Here is a 24,394-nt window from a genome sequence, read left to right as displayed (position 1 = left end):
CTATAAAAGCACGTTTGTTAACGACAAAGAGTTTGTTTAGTTGCACACAGAAGTTTAACTTTCTACGAAAAGGTTTGTGTAAATTTCTGAGTTTTACGCTGCCATCCAGTATCACAACTGTGTATACAAATTTATGCTGTGCTAGCAAATAGCGCTGACCGGTTTGTTGACAACAACAAATTACAAAGTATTAATACGTTGGTATTAACGACCACCAATGAAGTTACGGAAAAAGTGGGTGTAGAAATTTCGAGATCTGTCCAACACAACTGGCAGGTAAGCGCAAGTGTTACCGTCGAATCTAGTACAAAATTTCTTGGCTCAGGTGGATCTGTGTCGGCTACGGTTGGAACGTCCATCAGAGGATCAGTAAGTTATGGTAGTTCGAGAAGTAAAAGCGCTTCGCAGAGTACTTCTTCTGGTTCGGGCGTTTCTTATGCTACACCTGGTGGTGCGTTGATTGTCGGCTTCGTGACGAGATACAAGTTTGACAAGACTAGAATACCTGCAAAGGTCACCGTCTCCTGTAAAGGTGGTTATCAATTTAAATACAGTACACACATTAAATTAAAATCGAAAACATATGGCCATACCTTTTTCAAGCACTACAGAGGTACGTTTTTCGCAGGGAAATGTAACAAAAACAGCGTGGATTGTATCTACCGTGATTCTTACAGAATCTACAAAAGTTTGATCGAAGCCGGAAGAAAATTTTCACAGTGTTTTAAAAACAGAGTTGGACAAGCTAGAAATAACTCTATTTGTTAATACTTCGTTTTAAACTGAGGATTTTCTCGCGCATGTTGCCTAGACTGCGCTCTTTAACAAAGTCCTACATACTATTTTTGTGCGCCATGGTGCATAGCTGCAGAAAATAAGCATAAAAAGCATTTTATTTTATTTTATTTTATTTGTTTTTAGTCAAAATTCAATAGGAATATATGAAACATTTATGTAATATTTCCGTTGTGCCTCTCTGCTGTTGACTCTTTTATTGTGATTGGAAGCGTCACAAAATATGATGAACGAATTATGCGGCAGTTTTTTGTGCGTATAGCGACAGGTTCGTGCGTTGGAGAACAGGAAGATATTTGTTATAAACTCTTAGAGTAACATAGAAGCTGTTCAGGGATTTTAGAGCGCTTTTCAAAGTAAGAAGTTTTATAATAAAATTTGCATTTTATAAGTGCAAAGTAGGATTTGTTAACTACTTGGAGAAAGATTTCTACAGATTTCATGCCCGATTTGCACATCAATATATTAGATGTTTTAAACAGACAGACATAGTTCAACATAGTCACCTAAGAAAAATGGATATAATAGCGATAATGCAGAATGGATATTATATCCATATGCACGGCTTCATGAAATAAATATAATATCCATTTATAGCGAAAATGGATATAATAGCTGATATCAGCTTTCTTATGTTTTCGTCAACTAATCAATCCGTTTATTGCAAAAAAGAAAGATGGCGTATTGAGCTGTGCAAGCCACTAATTTCCTGATTTGAACGAATCCTATACTGCCCTTCCTTCGCAGCTGGCGACTTAAGGACCATAAAAAGAAGTATTGTGAAATTATCCACCAAGATCTAGTTTAGCTATAGCCAGTCTGCTTAAATTTAAAAGCTCAGAGAGAAGAAGAAAGGGAAAAAAGGAATGGCTGCCTGGGTTGCAAAAGTTGTGATGGTGGTATGTTGCTAGCTAGCTAGCCAGCTATAAGCTAATAACGGATCTGATAGGTGTTTGATAACTGCTCAGAGAAGAATAACAGACGATGCTTTATAGTACAATATTTATATAACTATATGTCGATTTTGTGTTACTTATAGTCTAATTTCTAGCTAAACACAGACAGTTTTCTTTGTTTAGTTTCAGCAACTGACCTGACATCTCCTCGTGTGGCATGCAATAATATGCTAGGTAGATCTTGCTAAAATAAAAAATTTCTAGCAGATTTCTTCTTACAAAAGCTTCACAGGCTACATCCTAGGTTTCCATTTTCAAAGGCTGCTTTGACAAATCGCACACAGTTTATTGCATTTTTGCAAGCATTTAAAGTTGATGACAATGATTTTTATGGAGTTGAGCCACAAGTTGATGAATAAGTTAATTTACACTTACCTATAAATCACAAATCTCAAGTTTTTTTACAAATATTTTACAATTTTTAGATTTGCGAAAGTTTTTTCAGGCGAAAAAAGTCGCAAAATGAAGTTCTTGCAATTATAAAAAATAGCCGGTTTGACAGTTTGAATTCACGTCCGGGATGTGATATCTATATATATCATGACCCTTTATCTATTGATGACATCGTCGTTTGTTGCAATTATAACTAATACATTAATTTTAATACGTTAGACGTTTCGGTTTGAGCTTATTGTAAAAATATTTAAAATCGCGTACAATTATCCACTGCGTTTTTAAAAAGAATACCTTCCAAACGTTTTTCTTGCATTAAGTGAATATTATAATGATAGTCAACACCAACAACTTCATGTAATTGACTTAGTTGCAATCGTAATTTTGGAAATTTAGTAGCTAAATTAGGCATCGACAGTGAACTTTTTGCATGCGCAGCTCGAATATAAGGTCACCCAGGAACATAAGTTAAAACATTAAATGAAGCGTAAATGTCAATCGACAAATTAAACATCACGACGTCAAAAACATTATTTCATGTTGAAGGTGTAAGCCATTACGATCCTATACATTTTCTTAATTAGCCTTTCGAGCTCTACGCAATGGACAAATAATTTGTACGCGATGGACAAATAATTTGTGCCGAACTTTCTCTGACGTGAGAAAAACTTCTAAACCCTTGTATCTTCTTAACCGTTCGTTGAAAGCACATGTTTCTATACATTACTTTGTTCAGCGTTTTACACAGTAAATGCAACGAGTACACAAACATCTAAAAATATCTTGATGTGCTGACAGGTCTTTTTTGACTTTTTAAACAATAATCCACTTGCAAAATACAAAAAAAAAAATAATTTATAACCGGCTATAGAATTTATAGTCCGTTTATTATCGATTATTGGATGGCATGTTTGCAAATTGCAGTCCGCGCGTGAAGCGATGTTTACTTTATATTCACCGTACTTTTCATTTAAGAAAGACAAACGAGCAAACTGTTATCAGATTGTGATTATTCCAGTTCATGGATGCTATTCTCGATACTAAGCATATCTATAAAATATATTACCTAATATTTTAAAAATTACTAGTTGTATATAATGTGAACAAATTCGCTTATAGTATAAAGATATAAAAACTGGTTAGTGCTCAAACAAGACTCAAACGAATAAACCTAACCAAATGAACGTAGATAGCTCGTTATATTTGCGGAGTAAGTTTGAAGAGCATGGTAGAACAACACAAGTAATACATAATTTTATAGTAATATTTAGTTGGTTTGAGTTTTTTCCAGACAGATAGATTGTTATCTTGTGTAGAACCATGTTAGTAACAACGTGACCAAACCATTATCCAACACGACACAACTATTCAAATATCGTCATTACAGATGCAATGTAAGCAAAGCAATAGTGACTTTTATTATTTTGCCCTCAACAACACAGAACACCTGCATCAAGTCAGTTTATTGCCGCACAACAAAGGCTCTGAAACAGTTTAACAGACATTGGAAGCTGTTTAATACTGTTTAATAAGCTATTAAACTGATTAAATTTCGATTTTCACATAAATTTAAAAACTCCATTGTAATGTAAAGCTTGCAATAATTTCCGAATTGGACTGCAATCTATTTGCTTGCACCCATAAGTCTAGAGATCTTTGTCATAACATTTTATACTTGCAGATATTCGAATTGACACTATGATCGGACCTTCCATGTCACTGATTATCCATTTGTTTTATATTTTTATCTAAATATAATACAAAATAAATAAATAAAGTTTACAGATAAAGAATTGCAAATATTATACTGAAAAAACATTTTTATTCGTCAATCGCTATAAGAAACAGCACATTTTACAAACAGTAATCTCTTCTTACCTTAAAAAAACTCTTTAGAAATGTGAACATCCATGAACGGAAAATCATCCTGTCAAATGTCGAGAAAATTTTGTGTTTGAACTAAAAACAGGACGCGCGGACTGCATTGCACAAACATTCTTCGTACAATTATCAACAAAATCACGACTTTGCTCGAGTGAACCGAAAAAATATAGATATAAACGTGTGGGAACAATTACTTGGACGATAAGGAAGGACTTTTAGAAGGAATTTTAAAAGGAAGTGAAATGCAAAATTCGATTATTCGATTTTTTACCTAATAAATTTCGAAAATAAATTTGAATGCTGCTTATAAACATTTTTTTTAATTACCCAATTCCATTGTTTAAACGCTGATCAAGAAATTTATAGGATCACGTGGTTTGAACGAAGGGTTGTTTACATTCTCAAGGTTCAGGAGTATTTTTATTAATGCAATCAGTCTTTTTATAACAGATGTATTAACCCTGTTAGCCCAGTTATGAAATATTAATTTAAATTGTTACTTCCATTCGTTTCCATGTTGTTCAACGTCAATTTATTGTACCAGTCGATAAGCCTCGTAGAAAAATCTTTTGTTGTTTTAAGTGTTTGGCTGATGTCAGCAGTGTATATATAAAAATAATTTGGCGAAATTTGTTTGTCCGTTGCCGTAATATGTTGAGCTTGAAACGCTGATTCAGGAAATGTACAGAATCTTGTGTTTTTGACGAACAGTTAGGGAGATACAAGCAGGAAAACGTATAGGCTAAATTTTGACGAACGGTTACGTCATCAATCCATCTGTTTCGAAAGGAATGTAGTAGTTCTATATCGGTCCCATGGGAATCCTAGATAGCAAAGCAGAAGATGACGTCAGTTACTTCCACTTTTTCGTAATAATATGATAGATTAGGTCCGGGCCAACCCTTTCTGTTTTTAAAGAATTGTATATGGTTATGGCACTTACTCATAGCTGAATGTTTAATTTTTGGCTATTCTCAAAGCTACCGCTTAAGTTCTTAATAAAAAAATTTTTATCGGGAAAATATGACAACTTTCGTTAAAATTATCTTTATAATAAGAAACCAACAACAACTTTTTTTAACCAGTAAATTATTCTGTAAAATTTAGGCACGTGATTTACTAATTTTCCTCTTTCGTTTGCGAGAAAACAATAACTTTTACTCCACGAATTATTAACTAATCAAATAAAAAAACACCTGTTAGCTCGAACTTTTATTAGCTCGAATTGTTAAAGGTTCGAAAAATAAATACTGGTATGTAACGTAGCCAGATAATTCAAAAGATGCTGTTCTTAAATAGTTCTCTTTACAAAGGAGCCAAAATGTTCGTTTTGATGGCAATAATATGGATGGCGATAAAAAAGAAAGCTCTTCAATTTGCTGAAAGTTATGATCTTACAAATTTTAAAGCGTTAGATGGATGGCTGAAGAAGGAGAAAAAAAGGTAAGAAAATAAATACATTCTTGCTCGTAACAAAAGTTACTTCCTTGCAAATTATGATCCCCTTTTAAATTATATGTCATGTTTTTTTAAATTGTCCACCATACACTTTTGTTCTGACAGTTGGATAATGAAAGGCGTTGCTTCTGCAGTAATAGTGATAACACATTTTTCTCAGGGATCGGCACGTGAAAATAAAAAAGTCGCCTTAGCTCGAGCTAATATCATTTTTGTCTAAGTTTGAATTAACGGGGGCTTTGTTTAAGTCGAACATTCGTTAAGTCGAACTGTTTTCTCTAGTCCCTTGGAGGTTCGTGTTACCTGGATGTTACTATTATTGTAACACAGAAGTATAGTTATTATAGTAATAGAAACGCTTGTTATAGAAACGTTTGATACGTCCCAAGCTCACACGGTCACAAAAAGCCGTAGAATGCAATTTTAAAATAAATACATCTCCGTTCTAATTATATATTTTTTAGCGCGTGAGAAAGTTTGCAATAGTACGGCGGATGAAAATGGTTTTAATAAATAATCAAGGAAGACAAAAAAGGGTCAATCAGGACAAATTAGCCGAAAATGATAATCCTACATGCTGTTCATAAAACGGCGCTAAAAGACTCATAAAAATTCATTTGAACAGAAATACTTTAAGAACTTAAGTATTCAATTCAACAACTGAAATGGACAATTCTGTCTGTTTTAAGATAAATACGGCTTTGTTTGTGTTTTAGCTTTTGTAAATTGCTGCAACATCTCCTATTGCATCTAGTGAGAAAAGGTTTGATAAACATTGTTTGTTGTAACAAGATCGAAACATGGAGACCCGCAAGGTTGCAAATAGTAAAAATTTCAATAGAGGAGTTCGACCAGTGCGCCCCAATGTTTGAGAAAAGCTGAAATTTTTTGAAAATAATAATTATTGTGCGCTGTAATATAAGTTTAGTAAAATCGAAACGGCTAATTCTTCTCTATGCTGGAATTTTAATGCCCAGTTATCAAAGGGTGATTAGCTAAGCATTTGACAGCCATACAGAACGTTACATAATGATTCTATTCTATAGTACTGGAATCAGAACACCTAACATCGTGAGCGCGACATTATAACAGCAAAACCGGTCTGGCCGTCAAAGAATTTTGAACATACCACATTTTGATTTATAGACAAAAGCTATAAACAAAATGAGAAACTTGCATTTGTTGGTACGATTTTTTTGTTTATTAAATAGACGATTCATACAAATAAGCCAAGCTAATATTTGCATTTTTTCTTGGCTTATTAAGTACTTTCGTTTAGATCTTCGCGAAAAGCAAAACAAAAACTGGGATGGACCTTCACTGGCGTAAAATATTGCCAATTAATCATGGAATATCCGATATTATGATGAATAACTACGGAAAGATATTCTTCCGAAAAAAACATCAACTTCCCCGATTAAAGCCTGTAAAGAACACAACTTTACGTTGCAATTTTAATAAATACGTTAGTATCGTTCATCTGAGCAGTATAATATGATTCCAGTAAGATAATAATCCAAAGCATGAAAGCAAGTTTTTTTTTATTAATTCCATGATTGCAAACCATTTGATGTTCAACAATAGAAAACAGTATTAACATTTTGATATTTATCGTTGAATATAGTATTAATTCTATTGTAAATTGCATTTTTCAGAATACACACGCGCTAAGAATTTATATGCAAGTATATTGCATGAGCATCAATCATAGACTTTATATACTTTAGTAAGTATATTGCAATTTGGCAGGCGCGCACCTATTCACAGCATACGATGCGTAATGTATTAGAAATTAAAAAAACACATACAGCAATCCAGAATTTGATTCCAACCTCTACTAAGTTCGCTCATTCCTTTTTCACCTCTCATAAAATGCTGCTAAACCAACATAAGTTAACTAACCATCGTTCAGTTTGACATATTTTCTATTCTTGCTTCTAAGTTTCTTTGGTCAATCTATAAATAAATTAAAAACAGATGCAGCGTTCTTTGAATCAGGCAAAAGAAAAAAATAAATAGTAAATCAGTAAAAACGCAACTTACCATCGGTTACTCAAACTTCTATCCAACCAATCTTGGTTTTATTAAAAAAAAATTCAGAAACTCTTCTCTATCACTCAACATGGCTTATCTCGACAAGACGTGGAATTAAATCGTTCTGGTTAATTAATTTCTTTTCTTAAAATGTCGTGGGATATCAGTAATTGGTATAAATTTCCTACACGAATAAGATATAATGTCATATTTAATTCCTTACTGGGTAGTTTTAATAAAAGGAAAATGCCATTAAATTTAAAACTAACGCTTGGGAAATATTTTTTTGTAATATAAAGAAATGTAGTAAAATGGTAAAACTGTCTACAAAGCACGCTTGACGAAAATCAATCTCTCTGTTAAAAATAATGCCAGAATTCCACAAAACAATAAAATAATGCAGATATAAAAACTTAAAAAGAAATGATTACTCGTGTAAAAATATTAAAACAAAAAAAATAATTAATATACGGTTTAGTTTTGAATGTCAACTTTCTTCCCGCCAAAAATATTCATGTTTTTCAAAAACAGAGAGATTTCACACAAAGGTAAAAATAAAGTGATTAAGCTCTGTCCAGCAGGCTCTAGTTTTAAATTGAGTTAAATTTTAATTGACCATTATTTCGCTTCTTCAGTAATCCCGCTTGTTTGCATAAACAAAAAATACGGAACCTTCCAACTTCACATCAGTGTTATTTTTTCGGTACGTAGCCTGTAGAAGGAGGAACTAAACACAATGTAAAAGGCATTTTCATCCGAATGCCACTTTCACAATAGCTCGACTTCATGGAGACGACTGAAAGCGTACAGGGAAAAATTAACGCAATAATCTCAATTACTATGAGGCGATTCAAACTTGCATGGTCGCTCAACAGTGATTGGTTTATTTAAAAAGATTGATGGAAGACAACCAGTACTACTTGCGTGCACTGCATATCTTACCTGTCGTCGTACAAAAATGTATTAAAATTAAATAATAGAGTATGAGTCAAATAAATGATGATAAAAAATATCTTATAACCTTCTGCTCTTTGTTCTTTTCTTTCAAAATAATCGGTTTTGAAATCAAAGCACTCAGAAGTGAAATGAGCTTCACAGCTCTTTAAATTCTTTGGAAGTGCACCGTCACTTTTGAGCAGTTTCATCAATATAAATCGTTGTTTGGGATCTTTAGGAAAGTTGAAAAAGAAATACCCTTTTTCTTTTGGTGGTTAAGACAACCAGGTACTGCGCATAAAGTCTAATTTAGAAAACGATTCTTTGTGATTACTTGTGGAATTTTTTTTTGCAAATTAAATTCTATGCGCAAAGTTTTGCCTCTCATTCCAGGGGTCCAAATGTGAGCTTTTCATTAGTGACGTGAGGCGCAAGTTTTAAAACACCCTTTCTGGTTTCTTGAATACTGTACCGATTTTAAATAAATAAACGTTAAATTGTTTCTCCTTAAGATGTTATGAATCGATTTAGGTCGACTTGATGTTTCTTAGGAGGTGAGCTTTAAATACACAAGCCAATTAAAAATTACACATATTTCGTAAACAACTAGTTTGCAACAAGCCGTGTGCTTTACTGAATTCTGCATGTGGCTATGATTGAGAAAAACCTAGCTATACATTTTGATGGCAACACAGAATGTAGTTCCCTTGCCTGAATTCATCATTTACGCTCATTCTTTACTTTTTTGTGCACATTTTTAAAGGGACAATTGATAAGAAGCCACTTTATGAGGACACTTACTAGTTGTAAAAATGTAAAACTCTTAAATAAGAAACGTTTTTCATCACCTAGTATATCAAGGAATTGGTGGAAAATCAAGTAGGCTATTCTGACATCACGCAACAGTAGTTGTTTTAAGCAAAAGTATGATGAAATTTTCTGTGCTCAAAATTTTGATGGGTCGTGGTGCAAGGAGAGGCTAAGGCTGACTTTTGGACTAGCGGCGTGATTTGTGATGCACACATATAGAGTAGCCATGTAAATGCAGGGTGGGCAATAGTATCAAGATAGTGAAATTATCCTAACAATATAGAGAAAACTATAGATAACAAATTATGTTTAAAACCTACTGGACCTATTTTTTGCAGACATAAACTATAGCTTCTTTAGCAGGTTTTTATTCTATCTATCAAAATCTAGATTCAGATAGAAATGCTTTCGATTTCATCAAGATATAATTGAACACTTTGTATATATATTAATTTTAAAGTTATAGCTATAGCTATAGTTACAACCTATCTGATGAAAAGATGTTTTACCACATACATCTGTTATTGAAAATATATTAGATATCATTATTAGATACATATTTGTATTTATTATAAAACACTAGCGGAATTCCCGTGTAATTTTGATGTATTTCGGAAGATGTTAGCGCCAAAGCAACAAGAAGCACTAGGGACAAAGTATTGGATAGTTTAATTTTGCTTGCAACTTGCGAAATGCTTTGAAAAAGGGGTTACGGTATCATGAAGATAAATAGATCTTTCCTTGCACGTACTCCACTTTGTATGTAGTTATATTTGTCCGACCAGCATTATTTTTTGGTTTAGGAAGGAAGTGATCGATAGCCTAAGCTGTAAAGAAAAGGTTTTTGGCAAGCAAAAGCGAAAGTGAAAGTAGATGCAAATAAATACAGCAGTATACACTTATAGTTTAGGAAAATTTGCTGAAACTTTTGCCATTAACTTATCTCACTAAAAATACTAGACTTTTTGACAATATGATTTTATACGAGGGCTATGCGAAGAATAGCTTTGTTTTTTCAGGGGGTGTTATGCTAAGATTCTTTACTAGTCAACGCATGTTACCACGATAGCATCAACCACATGGGACTTCCCCAAAGGTTTTCTTTAAAAAAAAAAGAAATAGTAGACACATTGGCAACTCCACAACAAGCTAACTATCAAGGAAATTAGAAGTAAGTAAACTATATATGCTGCTTGACTTTCTTTATCAATAAGAAACCTAGAGTAAATTTGCAACACGCAGGTGTGTGTTGGCTAACTACCTGACAAGGTATTCTAAAGTTTGGAGTTAGCACGTTAAATATAAAGATCATTTATCATAAATATATTCATGTGCGAAGGTATACTACATTGGTGATGCGACGAGCTCTGTTTTTAGTGTACAACCGCTGACTAAATATGAAGCCCTTTGATTTCCTCCTCAATTATGTCTTATTTACATTATGCCATCAGATCATGTGATTGAATGATGACGTTAGCACATTTCTATATATGTCATATACTTTTTTAATATCTCTTTTTTACTATCATGTAGGGTGACGATACTTAGTTTTAATATTTATTAATAAGACACCTGCATGCCATCAATCAATATCTATTATACGTAACCATATTGTCAATAATACGCTGTAATATTTTCGCAATATGCTGCAAAGCCGATATGTTAATTTCTTAAGTTGATTGTGTCTTTTTTTCCTGTTTAGGTTTGGAAAAGTTGATGCCCAAGTGAACCATCGCGTCTTATGATGTTTGTTTTTGTCTACGTTGGTTTACGGTTATTCTTCATTTTATTAGCGCGTTATGTTAACTAAACTAAAAATCCATCTACATTTACACTTGGGGCATGACAAATCAAAGCAAAGCGTAACTTCGCAAGAAAATACTTCATTGGCTATCTACTAATTATTGATTTTTTTATTTTTTCGTTCCTGTTTGCAAGAAGAAAAAAAATGAAAAAATATTTTGACTTTTATAATCCAGAAACCACAATTGTCCGTTCCGATCCACTTTGGAAATTAGCCAGTGTCAAGTCAGTTTTGATTTTCTCCGCTATTTCTTGTATTTATTACTCATGGTGTCAAGATTTGGAAAAAGAAAGTTTGGAAAATTTAAAGAGTAACTCTGGGAATTTTACGATATGTTTTATTGCACGAGTTGGCTTTACGAAGGTTTAAAATCTTTTGTTTAAAATTCATTTTAAATTTCTTTTTTCAGTGTCCTCTATTCAAGTTATTATGCTGTGTACAGTTTTAACATTAGATAATGTGATAGAATGAACCGGACATCATCTTTCAAGATTTGCTTTCCCGCTCTTTCTTAAGCAAGAATAAGGAAATGCTCAGAACTTTTTTGGAGTGGAATCAAACCTTTTGACACAAAATTAATTGTTGGGAATATTTTTTTTAACCCTGACAAATATCTTAATTTTGGAAAAGGTGTGACATTTTTTTGTTCGATAGGGTTACGTCCATGCGCATCGTATCTTTAGAGAAAGTAAATGTAAATATTGTTTTCTTTGTTATGTTATTTAGAAAAAGAAAGAAAACAGCAGATCATACAAGCGTTTTTACTTACATCTAGCCAACGCAACGGAAGCCAACGCACGTAAAACTGCTACCCATTGGACTTCAAAAATGCTCTGTTATACTAAAACGCATTTTAAACATCTTTGATTTCCTAAATAAAGTTCTAGAGAAGAGCGGGCAAGTTGATTGTGCGCTAAAAGCAAAAAGTGTTAATGATATAAACGATCTTTTTTCCTAGTTTCGGCTGTTTCCTTTTTGCTGTGAGTAAAATGGTGGGTAATTGGAAGACAAAAAGTCATATAAAATGTTTGTACTAAAAGTAATTTAGTTAACTTTCAAAAGCTTTTTAGGGAAGCATTGAAATTGTATCGATGTAACTTGCCGGCTAAATTGAGTTTAAAGTTATCTTATGTTTCAGTATATTCCATCAAAATTAGCCACACATTTTCACAATTCGTTGAAAGGTGGTATTACTTCCACTTTACAAATGCCAAGACCGGTTCGTCCACGCTGTACAGGACCCCTTATGGTCTTGTACTTTAATTCACCCTCAGCTATGTTAACTGCATCGCTCACCTTCCAAGAACCTGCCTTTAAAGATGGATCGAGTGTTGACAGAATCGGATCTTTGGAGTGACGCAAAAGTAGGTGGCCGCTAATCTTTGCGGATTTTAAAATAGAAGTGAGGCTCTTAATGGGCAGAGGGCAAGGAGAGGAGTCAGCATATAGGGAAATGTTTGTGATGGGACGGTGTAAGTTCAGCCATTTTCGTATGAACACTGAAACCTTTTGCTCTAGGCGCCCAGCAACAGACATCGAGACCTCGTATATTAACAGTGGCCACTGAATTCGCGGGATCAAAAGATGTTGCAAGATCCAAAGTTTTTGCGCTCCAGTGTATAAGGACTTATTAATGACACCAAGCCCTTCTATCAGCTTTTCCTCCAATTCGTTGATGGACTTCCTGTCTGAGATAGAACAATCAATAATCCGGCCTAAAAATCGCACTGGCGAGGCATGAATAGATGGGATATACTGTGAGAAATCAATGTCGTTTTCAGGGCTACTTACACTAAAAGGGGTGCTATTGATAGATCTTCCCTTGATGATCACAAAACTACGGGATTTTTCAGCGCGAAATGTCATATTGGCCCAACTTAGAGCTGTGGTGCACCTGTTAAGGAGTACTTGTGTTCCAGCAACAGAAGAAGACATGATGTTTATGTCGTCCATAAAAGCCCTTATTAAAGGTAAGGATACTCTGTTAGAGGTGATGTAGCATGACACAGATGTTGCCAGCGTATACTCCAAAATAACATTTATGCCTGATAAAAACAAGACGATAGACAGGGTGCAGCCAGCGAAGATGCCCCTGAAGTGCTGGTGCCAATTGGTTGGAGCAGATTTGGAGAATGATTTGCTGTACAGCCCAGAATAGTAACCCTTTACAATGGCAATCCAACTAGGAGATATACCATACCTTTCCAAAGCAAAAAAGATTAATCTGTGCGGTATTGAGGGATACGCACTTGCGATATCCAACCAAATGGTGGCAAGATCAGTTCTTGCAGAGCGTGCATCTTTTAAAGCTGCCCAGATTGACGACATGTGTTCCCAACAGCCAGGAACATTCGCCATGCACCCCTTTTGAACAGACGTGTTAATAAACTTATTGTTATGGATGACATGTGTTTCTAGTCGCCTTGAAAAAATACTAAAAAATAATTTTCCTTCGACATTTAGGAGGGCTATAGGTCGAAAATCTTTTAGGTTAGATGGTACAGGAGTTTTGGATTTGGGAATGTAAATTTCTTTGGCATGACGCCATTGAAGAGGCACAACACAATTTTTTAAACAACACTTAAATACATTAAACAAGAAGGATGAAATTTTCGTACATTTTTTGTACACTTTGTAAGATATGCCATTTAGCCCAGGAGCTGAGGCGTTCCTACGCGTATATAAAACACTTGCGAAATCAGAAAATTTGAAAGATGTGGCTGAGAAAGCTTTCTTGATCTGCGGAGGTGGTGGAAGACCTGGAAGAAGGGGAAGAGAAGAGTCGTGAAAATTATCAGATAAGCTAGATAATTTATGGTTGTCCAGAACAGACTGTTCAACACAAAGACGAATATCTGATTTAGGGTTAAGCAGGTCCTTTCCTGCTTTGTAGGGATCATTCCTAAAAACCTTTTGGGCGTTCTTAAAGCTCCACTTTCTTCTTCTTCGTTTCTCACCTCGACGCATCACCCTTATTTTTATTCGAACTTGTTGCAACAGTTCTTGCAAGGCAGTTAGTTCCTCCTTGATGGTTGATGAGGCAATCTGCGCTAACAGAACATTTTTCTCCTTAACCAGATTAATGGAACGTATTGTACGCCTGTTAATACTGGCAATGTTTTTTGTTTTATTTGGGAGCGGCAACCAAATATTTTTGAAGCCTCTTCGTAAATTAAAGTTTCGAGTGTTTTAACTTTCTCAGAAATGGATAGATTGGTACAAGCCTTTAGCTTGCTATGCACAGCACTGTCTAAGTCACTCCAACGCTTATCATTCATCTTACCCCATAGAATGGGGGCTTTCTCATCGAGGTTCTGAAGTTTGTTTTTTTCCGTGTGACACAATTTACTTTTGTGGGATGAAACCGAAGTAGAGGTTGTGATCTTAAGCTTTTCAGCACCACTGAGAGAACAAACATCCTCCAAAACAACTTTACAGCTTTTCATCAAGTGCTTTTGGAGTACTGTATCATTTTGTTTATTGCAATGATTCTTTTCGAAGTTGGGTATAAAAGAAGTCATAACTATAGGGGTTGATTATGCACAGGATAAGATTGTCAGCCCTGCGTTGCCTGGCGCACAGGGTAAGGCTATAGTTTTCACAGCGGCACCAAGACTGTGAGGATTCGCTAGCGACTAATTAACCCATTAGCCATTCATCCGTTGACGCGTACCGTGGATTAGGGTCCGGTTATAATAAAATCAAAATCAGTATACACAATCGAGTCCTTTAAAACGGTCATGTCGATCCAGTTGCAAACAGTTTACCGGTCTTTCCCAGTGTCACTAGTCTCTCCCAGTGTCCCTAGTCTTTCCCAGTGTCACTAGTCTTTCCCAGTGTCAGGTTGAAACCATTGCGGTCAACAATAAGATGAAAAAGGTTTACAATACAGCAAGCTGCACTGAAGTATCTTGTCTACAGGGACGGTGGATGTAAATAAAATTGGGATTAGGCTCCCAGAAGAAGGTGCTGAATACACTTTCTTGCTTATTACAAGCATGAGTACTGTCCAACTTGGACCTATAACTATTCACTGAGAAAATCTTAAAGAGAAAAAACAATCCTTCAATCACAAACAATACGACACAAGACAGATCTAACAACATAAACGGACTGGTTACAGAACAAACACAAATGGAAAAAATGTATGTGTCAAAAATATATAATATAAAAAAAGAATTATATAAAACCCTCCTGTGCGCCAGAACTTGTGACTCTGGCTGTAGCTTTCCACATGTGTTACAGGGCCCCAACACTCAGCCTTACACAGGAGGTTGTCATGACAGGACCAGCCTGTACATATTTTGACTAAGGACAGCAGGGTTGTCAAGCCTGAAGACCAAGTTAGTAAACTTGGGCACCTTACTGAACTGGGGTAAAAAGTGGGGTCGTTACACCCAAAGACAAGCTGAAAGCAAACCCCCTTGCTAAGCTTCTTTTAAGTTACCAGAGAAGAGTGAGCTGAACTCTTTACCCTCTGGGTATTGACGGCAAACTGGTTCGAATGAACTAGCTGGGGTAATATAAAACCGCTCGGATTTACATTTTCCTCCCCCATGACCCTGGAAGTACAGGTTTTATAAACGTAATGATGAATGTATAAGAAAGAAAGAAAAAGCGGATCAACAGCGAACATAACAAAGAATATAACATGAATTGTTGTTGAGAATAGGTGGAGAGCATTTGCAAACCGCTCTATCATTGCAGTGGTACCAAGAATTTGTGGCAGGATCTTTCTGCCTGCAATCCACTTACGATGTTCTGCCATCACCAAGTAACCTAAGGAGGTGGAAAATAAATACAGAACCATCATGTTTCCTATGTCACAAAGAAATTTGCACTTCTGCTCACATTCTTGGTGCTTGTAAAACTGCTCTTTCCCAGGGTAGATATACCTTTAGACACGATTCTGTACTTACCCATTTGGTAGAAACTTTGAAAAAGTTCATTTTTGAGCTTCCTTCTGAACCTCCTAAAAATTGTCAAAAAATAACCTTTCTGAGAGCCGGGTCAAAGGCACATACAAAATCTAAAGTGTCAGGTATACTGCACCTTACCAAAGATTGGAAGATTGTTGCTGACACACACTCGAACTATGTGTTTCCTAGCCATATTGCCATTTCTGAGCTTAAACCGGACCTTGTGTTATATTCAAATGACCTTAAGCGCGTTATTATTGTAGAACTCACTTGCCCATGTGAGGAAAACATGAATGCTTGGCACTCCACAAAAGTTGCCAAATATTCCTGTTTAATGAATGTGATTATGGTTAATGGCTGGCAAGTTGATTTCTTCGCAGTGGAAGTAGGAGCAAGAGGATATTGTGCAAGAACCACCACTGCCTGTTTAAAAAGAATGGGTTTCACCAACAAACTTGCTTATTCCACTGCAAATGATCTCGGTAAAATCAGTATGAGGTCTTCTTTTTGTATCTGGCTGGCACGTGAATCCAATGTTTGGTCAACTGACTCCTTAATGCAATTACCCAAATCCAAGCAGGCTTTGCCCATTGTGGAGACCAAGGGTGTTTCATCTCGCCGAAAGGGGCCATCTAAAAAGGTTAGCCAAAATAAAAATGACACTCAACCAATTAGTGTCTATAAAAACATCGGTTTTTTAAACAAAGGCAACACTTGTTACGCCAACGCCATTTTGCAAGTATTAAGTACCATTCCAACACTCTGGTGCCAGAGTGGGTCAGAATCGTTTCATTTATCACCTATTGCGAGGTCTATTTCGCTTAACATGGCGAAGCTGAAGCAATCATTGTCACCTGTTGACCCTTCGAATTTTCTCTGGGCCCTTGAACGTCAAATGCACTCTGATGGGAAACTGGACTTCCAATTTAATACTCAGCAAGATGTAGCAGAGATTTTGTTTGTGGTTTTGGACGCCCTTAAGGGATTTTCCCCGATTGCTGCAGATAAAATCTCAACTGAAATCTCAATGTCCGTAAGCTGTAACACCTGCCTGTGCACCTCGGTAAATGTCGAAATGCAGGACATTTTAACACTGCCAATGACATCTAAAATCCAATCTTGTGTCAGCAAATTTTTAGAACCGGAAATTCTAACTGATGGAAACAAGTGGTTTTGTCCGCAATGCTTTGCACATAGAGAGAGTACTAGAGAAACGCAAATCAGCAGGAGTAGTGAAATCTTATTCCTGCATCTTAAAAGGTTTTTAAAACATGGTGAACATCTGGAAAAAGACAACAGAGTTGTTGAATGTGTTTCTTTACGTGACTCTCTCCTGCAACTACCTCTCGTCAGTGATACGGACACAATGTTTAATCAGAACTACTCATTGTTAGCAACAATTAATCACTCCGGTACATTAACCGCAGGTCATTATTGGGCTTATGTTAAGGATCCTGCCACAAATTCTTGGTACCACTGCAATGATAGAGCGGTTTGCAAATGCTCTTCACCTATTCTCAACAACAATTCATGTTATATTCTTTGTTATGTTCGCTGTTGATCCGCTTTTTCTTTCTTTCTTATACATTCATCATTACGTTTATAAAACCTGTACTTCCAGGGTCATGGGGGAGGAAAATGTAAATCCGAGCGGTTTTATATTACCCCAGCTAGTTCATTCGAACCAGTTTGCCGTCAATACCCAGAGGGTAAAGAGTTCAGCTCACTCTTCTCTGGTAACTTAAAAGAAGCTTAGCAAGGGGGTTTGCTTTCAGCTTGTCTTTGGGTGTAACGACCCCACTTTTTACCCCAGTTCAGTAAGGTGCCCAAGTTTACTAACTTGGTCTTCAGGCTTGACAACCCTGCTGTCCTTAGTCAAAATATGTACAGGCTGGTCCTGTCATGACAACCTCCTGTGTAAGGCTGAGTGTTGGGGCCCTGTAACACATGTGGAAAGCTACAGCCAGAGTCACAAGTTCTGGCGCACAGGAGGGTTTTATATAATTCTTTTTTTATATTATATATTTTTGACATATACATTTTTTCCATTTGTGTTTGTTCTGTAACCAGTCCGTTTATGTTGTTAGATCTGTCTTGTGTCGTATTGTTTGTGATTGAAGGATTGTTTTTTCTCTTTAAGATTTTCTCAGTGAATAGTTATAGGTCCAAGTTGGACAGTACTCATGCTTGTAATAAGCAAGAAAGTGTATTCAGCACCTTCTTCTGGGAGCCTAATCCCAATTTTATTTACATCCACCGTCCCTGTAGACAACATACTTCAGTGCAGCTTGCTGTATTGTAAACCTTTTTCATCAATGCTAAGATTTTATCACTATGAAATATAGTCTCGGGGTAAGCAAATAATAATAACTTGGTTTGGAATAAAACTTTCAAGTCCAGTTTTCAAAAACATTAACAACAGCCATCGCCCTCACCTGTGTAAGGATCTCTTGATCAAATTACATCTAGTTGTTGTGTCTGTAATAAGTAATACTTTACATCTTTATAAACAATTTACACAAAGATATACACTATTGTAAAAAATAAAGATGATTTGCAGTTTTTTCTACTGCTATTTCTGTAAAGAGAGGTTTGCCATGGTTATATATATTATAGAGGGTATATTCAAATAATGTTCTCAGTAATGGTGTTGTATCAAGTATAAACATCGTGCATATATTGGAGCAACTAATCTGCGGATACATGACGGGTAGTACTTCTGAAAGATGGAAAAGAACTCTTTTTTACAATGCACAGTCAGTTACTCATAACATTACGTGTACTGAATAATATTGGTTTTGTAGGCTTAATAAAGTAGTATTTACAATGCAGTTTTTGCATGTTCTAGTATGCAAGAGAGAAATGTGAAAACGTACTTTTATCGGTTTGAATGCCGAAAGCGAGGGACAATACATCTGCATTTACTAGTATGGCTGAAAATTAGTCGGCAGATAGATTTAAAGAGGCCGAAATAGAAAATGAAATCCGATAATCCTTCAATCGGATAATATGTGAGTAAAATAATTCGTTATCAAACATGCTGATATTTCTGACTATCACGCACATAGTTAATGATTACAGAGGTTACACCCTCTAGAGATCTATATTCAGTGCAAGATCTCCCTTTTTACTTCATTTAATTTTATATGCACGTCTGCAACACAGCGCGGAAGCATACGCCCAAAATCTGAGAGCATATATTGACACATTCTTGGGGATGCCATAGTGCCGAATGGACGTTCAGGTATTACTACCATATTAAAAATACTGCGAAAAAAATGAAGAGACCTAATTGTGAAAGATAGTCCTGTTGGACCGGTCTGAAAACAGCTAATATACGGCTCTTTGGGAATATTTGCGAGATTTTGTTACTCAAAAATGAGTATGAAATTGTCAAATATTTAATAATTTTAGTCACTTACACCATACTGGGTGAAAAACCACGACTTGTTGCTACAAGATATCTTTCCGCTTTCAATATTGCATTCTTTTGGCAACATACATATGAATGTACCATTTCTATAATGTTAATGAAGAAACAGAAAAATTACCACCACGTATTTCATATTTTGCGAATACCGTTGCTGTGAACAGTAAATAATGGGACGATGAAAATGCGATGGTGCGTGACATGGAAAAATTTGTCAATAAAATTCATTTTATTCGAACTTTTCTCTTCTGTATTTTGAGTCCCCTAAATTCAACTGTTTTTCTATAAAACTTGGGAATTACTTTCACATTTTTGTGTAATTATGTGGTATATGGATTTTGTTTTTTTTCTTCAATACTTGGTAAACATTGTCGTTTATGTTTAGGACGGATCGCAGACACGTGTCCCACAATGAAAACAGAATAATGTGTAGAACACCTAACTGATGAGTAATAAAGGTTTTTATTCTGTAAAGAATATCATGTTAACAATCAACAAACCTAAGAAGTTTAATCTTTCCATTGAAAATAATGAATCATCACTTAGTAGTAAAAAAGAAGAAGTTGATCATGATGAACAACTTTTATGTAGAGAAACAAGTATGCAATGTCACTAGAATTGAAGCAAAAATTGTTGTGTTGCAAGGTAATGCGGGAACAGGTAAATATAAATAAGATTGTTAGTTAAATTTTAATTAAAAAAGTAGATTAACTTACTTATACTAAGATTAAATTTTAGGCAAAACATTTTTGATCAAATGCATCATAGCAGATGTAATGCATTAAGAAAATAATGTTTTAGTAGCAACACCGACAGTAGCCATGATCCACTTATACAGTAAACAGCACGTTTTCCTTTTTTACCCTGTTTGTAATGAAGTATTTTGTCTACAGGGACGGTGGTTGTCAAAAGTGGGATTCGGCTCCCAGAAGTAGGTGCTGAAAACAGTTTTTTGCTTGTTACAAGTATGAGTACTGTCCAACTTGGACCTAAAAGCATTTTTTATGAAAATCGTAAAGAGAAAAACAATTCTTCTATCACAAGCAACAAGACACAAAGAAGAGCGAACAACACAAACGGACTGGTTACAGATCGAACACAAACAGAAAAAATGTATATGTCAAAATTATATTATTATAAAAAAGAAGAGTTCACTCTTTATCCTCTGGGTATTTACGGTAAACTGATTTACATTTTTTTCCCCCATGACCCTTCTTTGTGCCAACACAGGTCCCTCTGGATCGCGGGATACTGACAAATTCCTATGTGCAATGATGCAAATGAGAAACACACCTGACCCTGATTGCAAAATTTCTCCAACCCAGATCGTTTTCGGCACACCCATAAGAGATGCCTTTGCATTCGCGAACCGTCTGGTCAAGTACGATAACCATCACATTCGTCCACTATGGCATGATGCGTGGGCACAGAAAAATTTAGCAATGAGAAAACGATTCTTTCAATGAATCAAAAAGCTTGATACCAAAACCCACAGCCTTCCATCCCTTCAACTTGGTGATTGTTGTTTCATCCAAAATTAGGCAGGCCACTACCCGAAACGTTGGGACCGCTCCGGCACAGTGGTTGAAATCCATGGTTTTGAAAGCTACACCCTGAAAGTCGATGGCTCTGGCAGACTTACAAGACGCAACCGCAAACACCTTCGTCGATTCTCACCAGAGGATCCAGCTTGTACCTTTTGTGCTATCAACCCCTGACCCAACTACGTCGCCCAGTCATACGGGACTGAACCAGTTAAATGATGTGATATCACCCTAAACTGTTGAATAAACTTCTCGCCTCACTCGTGTCAGATGATTACCTAAACAATATGAACCAGAATCTGGTAAATGGATTTAATTCACCCTTGTCAAACTGGAGGGAGATGGAGAAGAATGAACTGTGTACGTTATAAACTGTACCATAAGTTACAGAAACATGAAGTGAGTTGGACAGATGTCAATCTATCAGTCAGGGTAAACACCTAATTAGGCAGCATAACCTAATTAGGCGAGTTGTTTAGTTAGGCGACGTGATGTAGTTTAATTAGGCTACCCATAGCCTAACTAGGCCAACGAAAACTTTCTGTTGTAAATACGTCGAAATTATTGCGTTTCGCACTACAATTTTGACAAAATATCATTTTATTTGCACAGCGCATTGGTAACTTAAGGCCCAAACCTCGTGTGGCCCTATTTGTTGTTTTAAATAATGGATTTCAGCTATTCACGCTGCAGGGAAAAATAAATATGGCGGACGAAAACGTGGCAGTGTTTGATGAAGATTTAAAAGTTGTTACAACAGGTGAGTAAAAAAGAAACGTTAAAAAACAACCTACGGAAAGACAAAAAACACGTGAGAGCTCAATACTTTAGAGAGATAATCGTGTAAGAAGTCATGCTCGATATAAGAGAAAATTGGGGTTTACAAAGTCAATGCACGATTTAAAGTTGACCACTGGAGATGACTGCTATCTGGAAATGATTACATGTCAGGGTACTTCATCAGAAAAAATAATGCAACTTCAAAGGAGTTTCATGGTCAAGCATAAGTGGTTTAGCATGTTATATATTCCTGTATTGCCAACTGCCACAGCTGCTTCTGCTGATGTTCAGATACCACTAACACCATCTCTTTCTCCACCAATTTTGTCACCCGCATCATCTTCTTCGTCATCGATATTCAGTGGGATTGATTTCAAACAACAACATTTACCAATTCAAACTACACCATTACCATTTCAACCTACACCATTACCAGTTGAAACACAGCAAGGATGCAACCAATCTGAAAATTTGGAAAGTACTGAAATTTTCTGCCCAATAATGAATGAAAACAAGATAATGAATACACTGCTGGAATCTTTATTACCTTCCATAAAACACGAGCAATTGGCACATGTTTCCATCCACCTCTCTAGGGTGGACCTAGAGAGGTGGATGAAAACATGTGTCAATTGTGTCAAATTACGTGTAATGAGTAAGAAGACTTAGATTCAACATGGATAAGCAATGACATAGTCACAACCATTGCATTCTTGTCGTGCTTATTTCCAATCTCTCTTTTTACCATTATTTTGATTCTTGGCTGCGGTTGTATTCTAAAACGATGATAACATTTTATGTTAGTCTCAGTAATTGTTACTACATCCATTTAAAAAAAATATTTCTTTTTTCCATTTTGTGAAAGAGTATCTTCATTAAATTATTGCGTATTTTACTACTGGCAGCTAAATAGGCAACACTTAACCTAATTAGGTTATATATTTCATTATAACATAATTCTTAGTTGCTCGAACATGTCGAGGTAAAGTGACAATTTTGGAATCGTGGTCGCGTAGACTATCCATTCTGAAAAAGATTTTTTGCGATTTTTTCTTAGGAATGTGTGGAAAGCCATTAAAAATTGTAATATCTTAACTAAGCTACAATGAGTCGCCTAAATAGGTGGTATGCCCTAATTAGCCTACCATCGCCTAATTAAGTGTTTACCTTGACTATTTATTGCCATGTCTCATGGCATCATTGTTTGATTATGTTTTGTGAACGAAGGGGGGTGGGGGACACTTTTATTATTAAACATCAGGATCATTTAATTGTGATAAAAAAGAAAGATTAAAATATTTTATAAGGTATGTAAAAATTATAGAAATTACTATTGAAAGTTATGACGCATGTCAACTGCAACCTTGAATTGAAGGAGACTATCTAATTTTCTGATATCATCTGGCAAAATATTCCAAAGCTTTAGAGATGAATATAAAAATGTTCTATTAAAAATCGCTGCACCACTTCGAGAAACTAACATATTATTTGTGGATGATCTGGTGTTGTGACAGTGGCTGCTTTTAATTAATAGAAATGGATGGAAATACATGAGTTGAAAATGAAAGTTTCATCACTCATGACAAATTTGTTAAATTTGTGGACTGCGGCGATTCGCTGTGCAGTTGACATATCTCTCTAGTTTTCGCCAATCCTCCAATCACCTGTAAAAAAACGCAATATAATTATGCACCAAAACCGTCTCCAGGTCCTACAACCATTTAATATGTTCTGACAAGGAACGTTACAATAATTGAACGTCGTGTCCTATATCATCCATGAAATTTTAACGTTTCATCCTAGCTTTAAGTTTTTCGATTCAATTAAATTCTAAACCACCTAATTATACAGAATTGACACACCTTTCCTAAAGAGATCAAGTTTAACTTTTCATCTTATTTATTCACCTCGTCTTGGATCAATTTGATGATCTCTTTCAAAGTTACTTGCCAATTCCTTTGCTTCTCTTGACCATAGAATTAATTGATTTGATGTTCTTTTATGTGTAACGTGTTGGTTGATTACCTAAAGCACACGCTGTCCTGGTGGAAGCCAGCATAGATCTCCATTTATGTTTTTTTATACTGATTCATGTATTCAATAAACTACACGTCTACGATTTCCTGCATAGTTTTTTAAATGTTTCGTCAAATTCCGGTTTGCTTAAGCAATCCGTCAAACCCTTTATCTTTGTCCAGCCCACTTTCTTTCCAAATATTTCATCAATATAAGGCCTACTGTCAATACCCAGGCCGGAAAACTTTTTCAGCACATTGTCCCTCATTTGGATGTTAGATAACAAGTGCTTTGCGGAATTGAACGTAACGTTGCAATGAATATATCGTATAAATTTTTCTTATCGTCTGTTCCAAATGCTATCAAGTTTTTAAGCTTAATACGATTCTTATCATGTTTGATTTAGCTCTCATAAATGCCTCTGCAGCTTTAGCGTCGTTATTTCTACCCAATGTGAGTACTAAAACTTTACTTCTTTCTTTGGCCTAAACAAATTTCAAAATTAATGGGGTAACACAACATTTTCTTCTTTCTCTCTTCATTTATAAAGAAGTTTGCACTTTTTGGTAGACATTGTGAAATTTTGAAGCAGTAGGACAATTTTTTTGTTGTGCCTACCAAGAATTAGACGAGGA

General features: G+C 35.5%; 1 protein-coding gene across 1 annotated transcript; it reads right to left on the bottom strand.

Moving 5' to 3' along the window:
* Nucleotides 1-11,497: 11,497 nt before the first annotated feature.
* Nucleotides 11,498-14,591, bottom strand: LOC130629774 (uncharacterized). The gene is made up of 5 exons (XM_057443116.1): nt 14,181-14,591; nt 12,242-14,139; nt 11,930-11,983; nt 11,632-11,747; nt 11,498-11,580 (listed from the first exon to the last, which is right to left on the bottom strand). The coding sequence occupies exons 1-5, from the start codon at nt 14,589-14,591 to the stop codon at nt 11,498-11,500; spliced, it is 2,562 nt and encodes an 853-aa protein (XP_057299099.1).
* Between the last annotated feature and the right edge of the window lie 9,803 nt (nt 14,592-24,394).

The sequence above is a fragment of the Hydractinia symbiolongicarpus genome, chromosome 1 (genome assembly GCF_029227915.1).
Source record: "Hydractinia symbiolongicarpus strain clone_291-10 chromosome 1, HSymV2.1, whole genome shotgun sequence".
NCBI classification, from domain to species: Eukaryota; Metazoa; Cnidaria; class Hydrozoa; order Anthoathecata; family Hydractiniidae; genus Hydractinia; species Hydractinia symbiolongicarpus.
Note: the sequence above shows the minus strand (reverse complement) of the source record. Positions and strands in the feature narration are given on the sequence as shown.

Coding starts and splice junctions, on each gene's coding strand:
- LOC130629774 (XM_057443116.1), bottom strand. CDS start 14,591: ATGACTTCTTTTATACCCAACTTCGAAAAGAATCATTGCAATAAACAA. Junction 14,140..14,180: donor TAAAACAAAAAACATTGCCA/GTATTAACAGGC, acceptor AATCTGGTTAAG/GAGAAAAATGTTCTGTTAGC. Junction 11,581..11,631: donor AATTAATTTTGTGTCAAAAG/GTTTGATTCCAC, acceptor TTCTTGCTTAAG/AAAGAGCGGGAAAGCAAATC.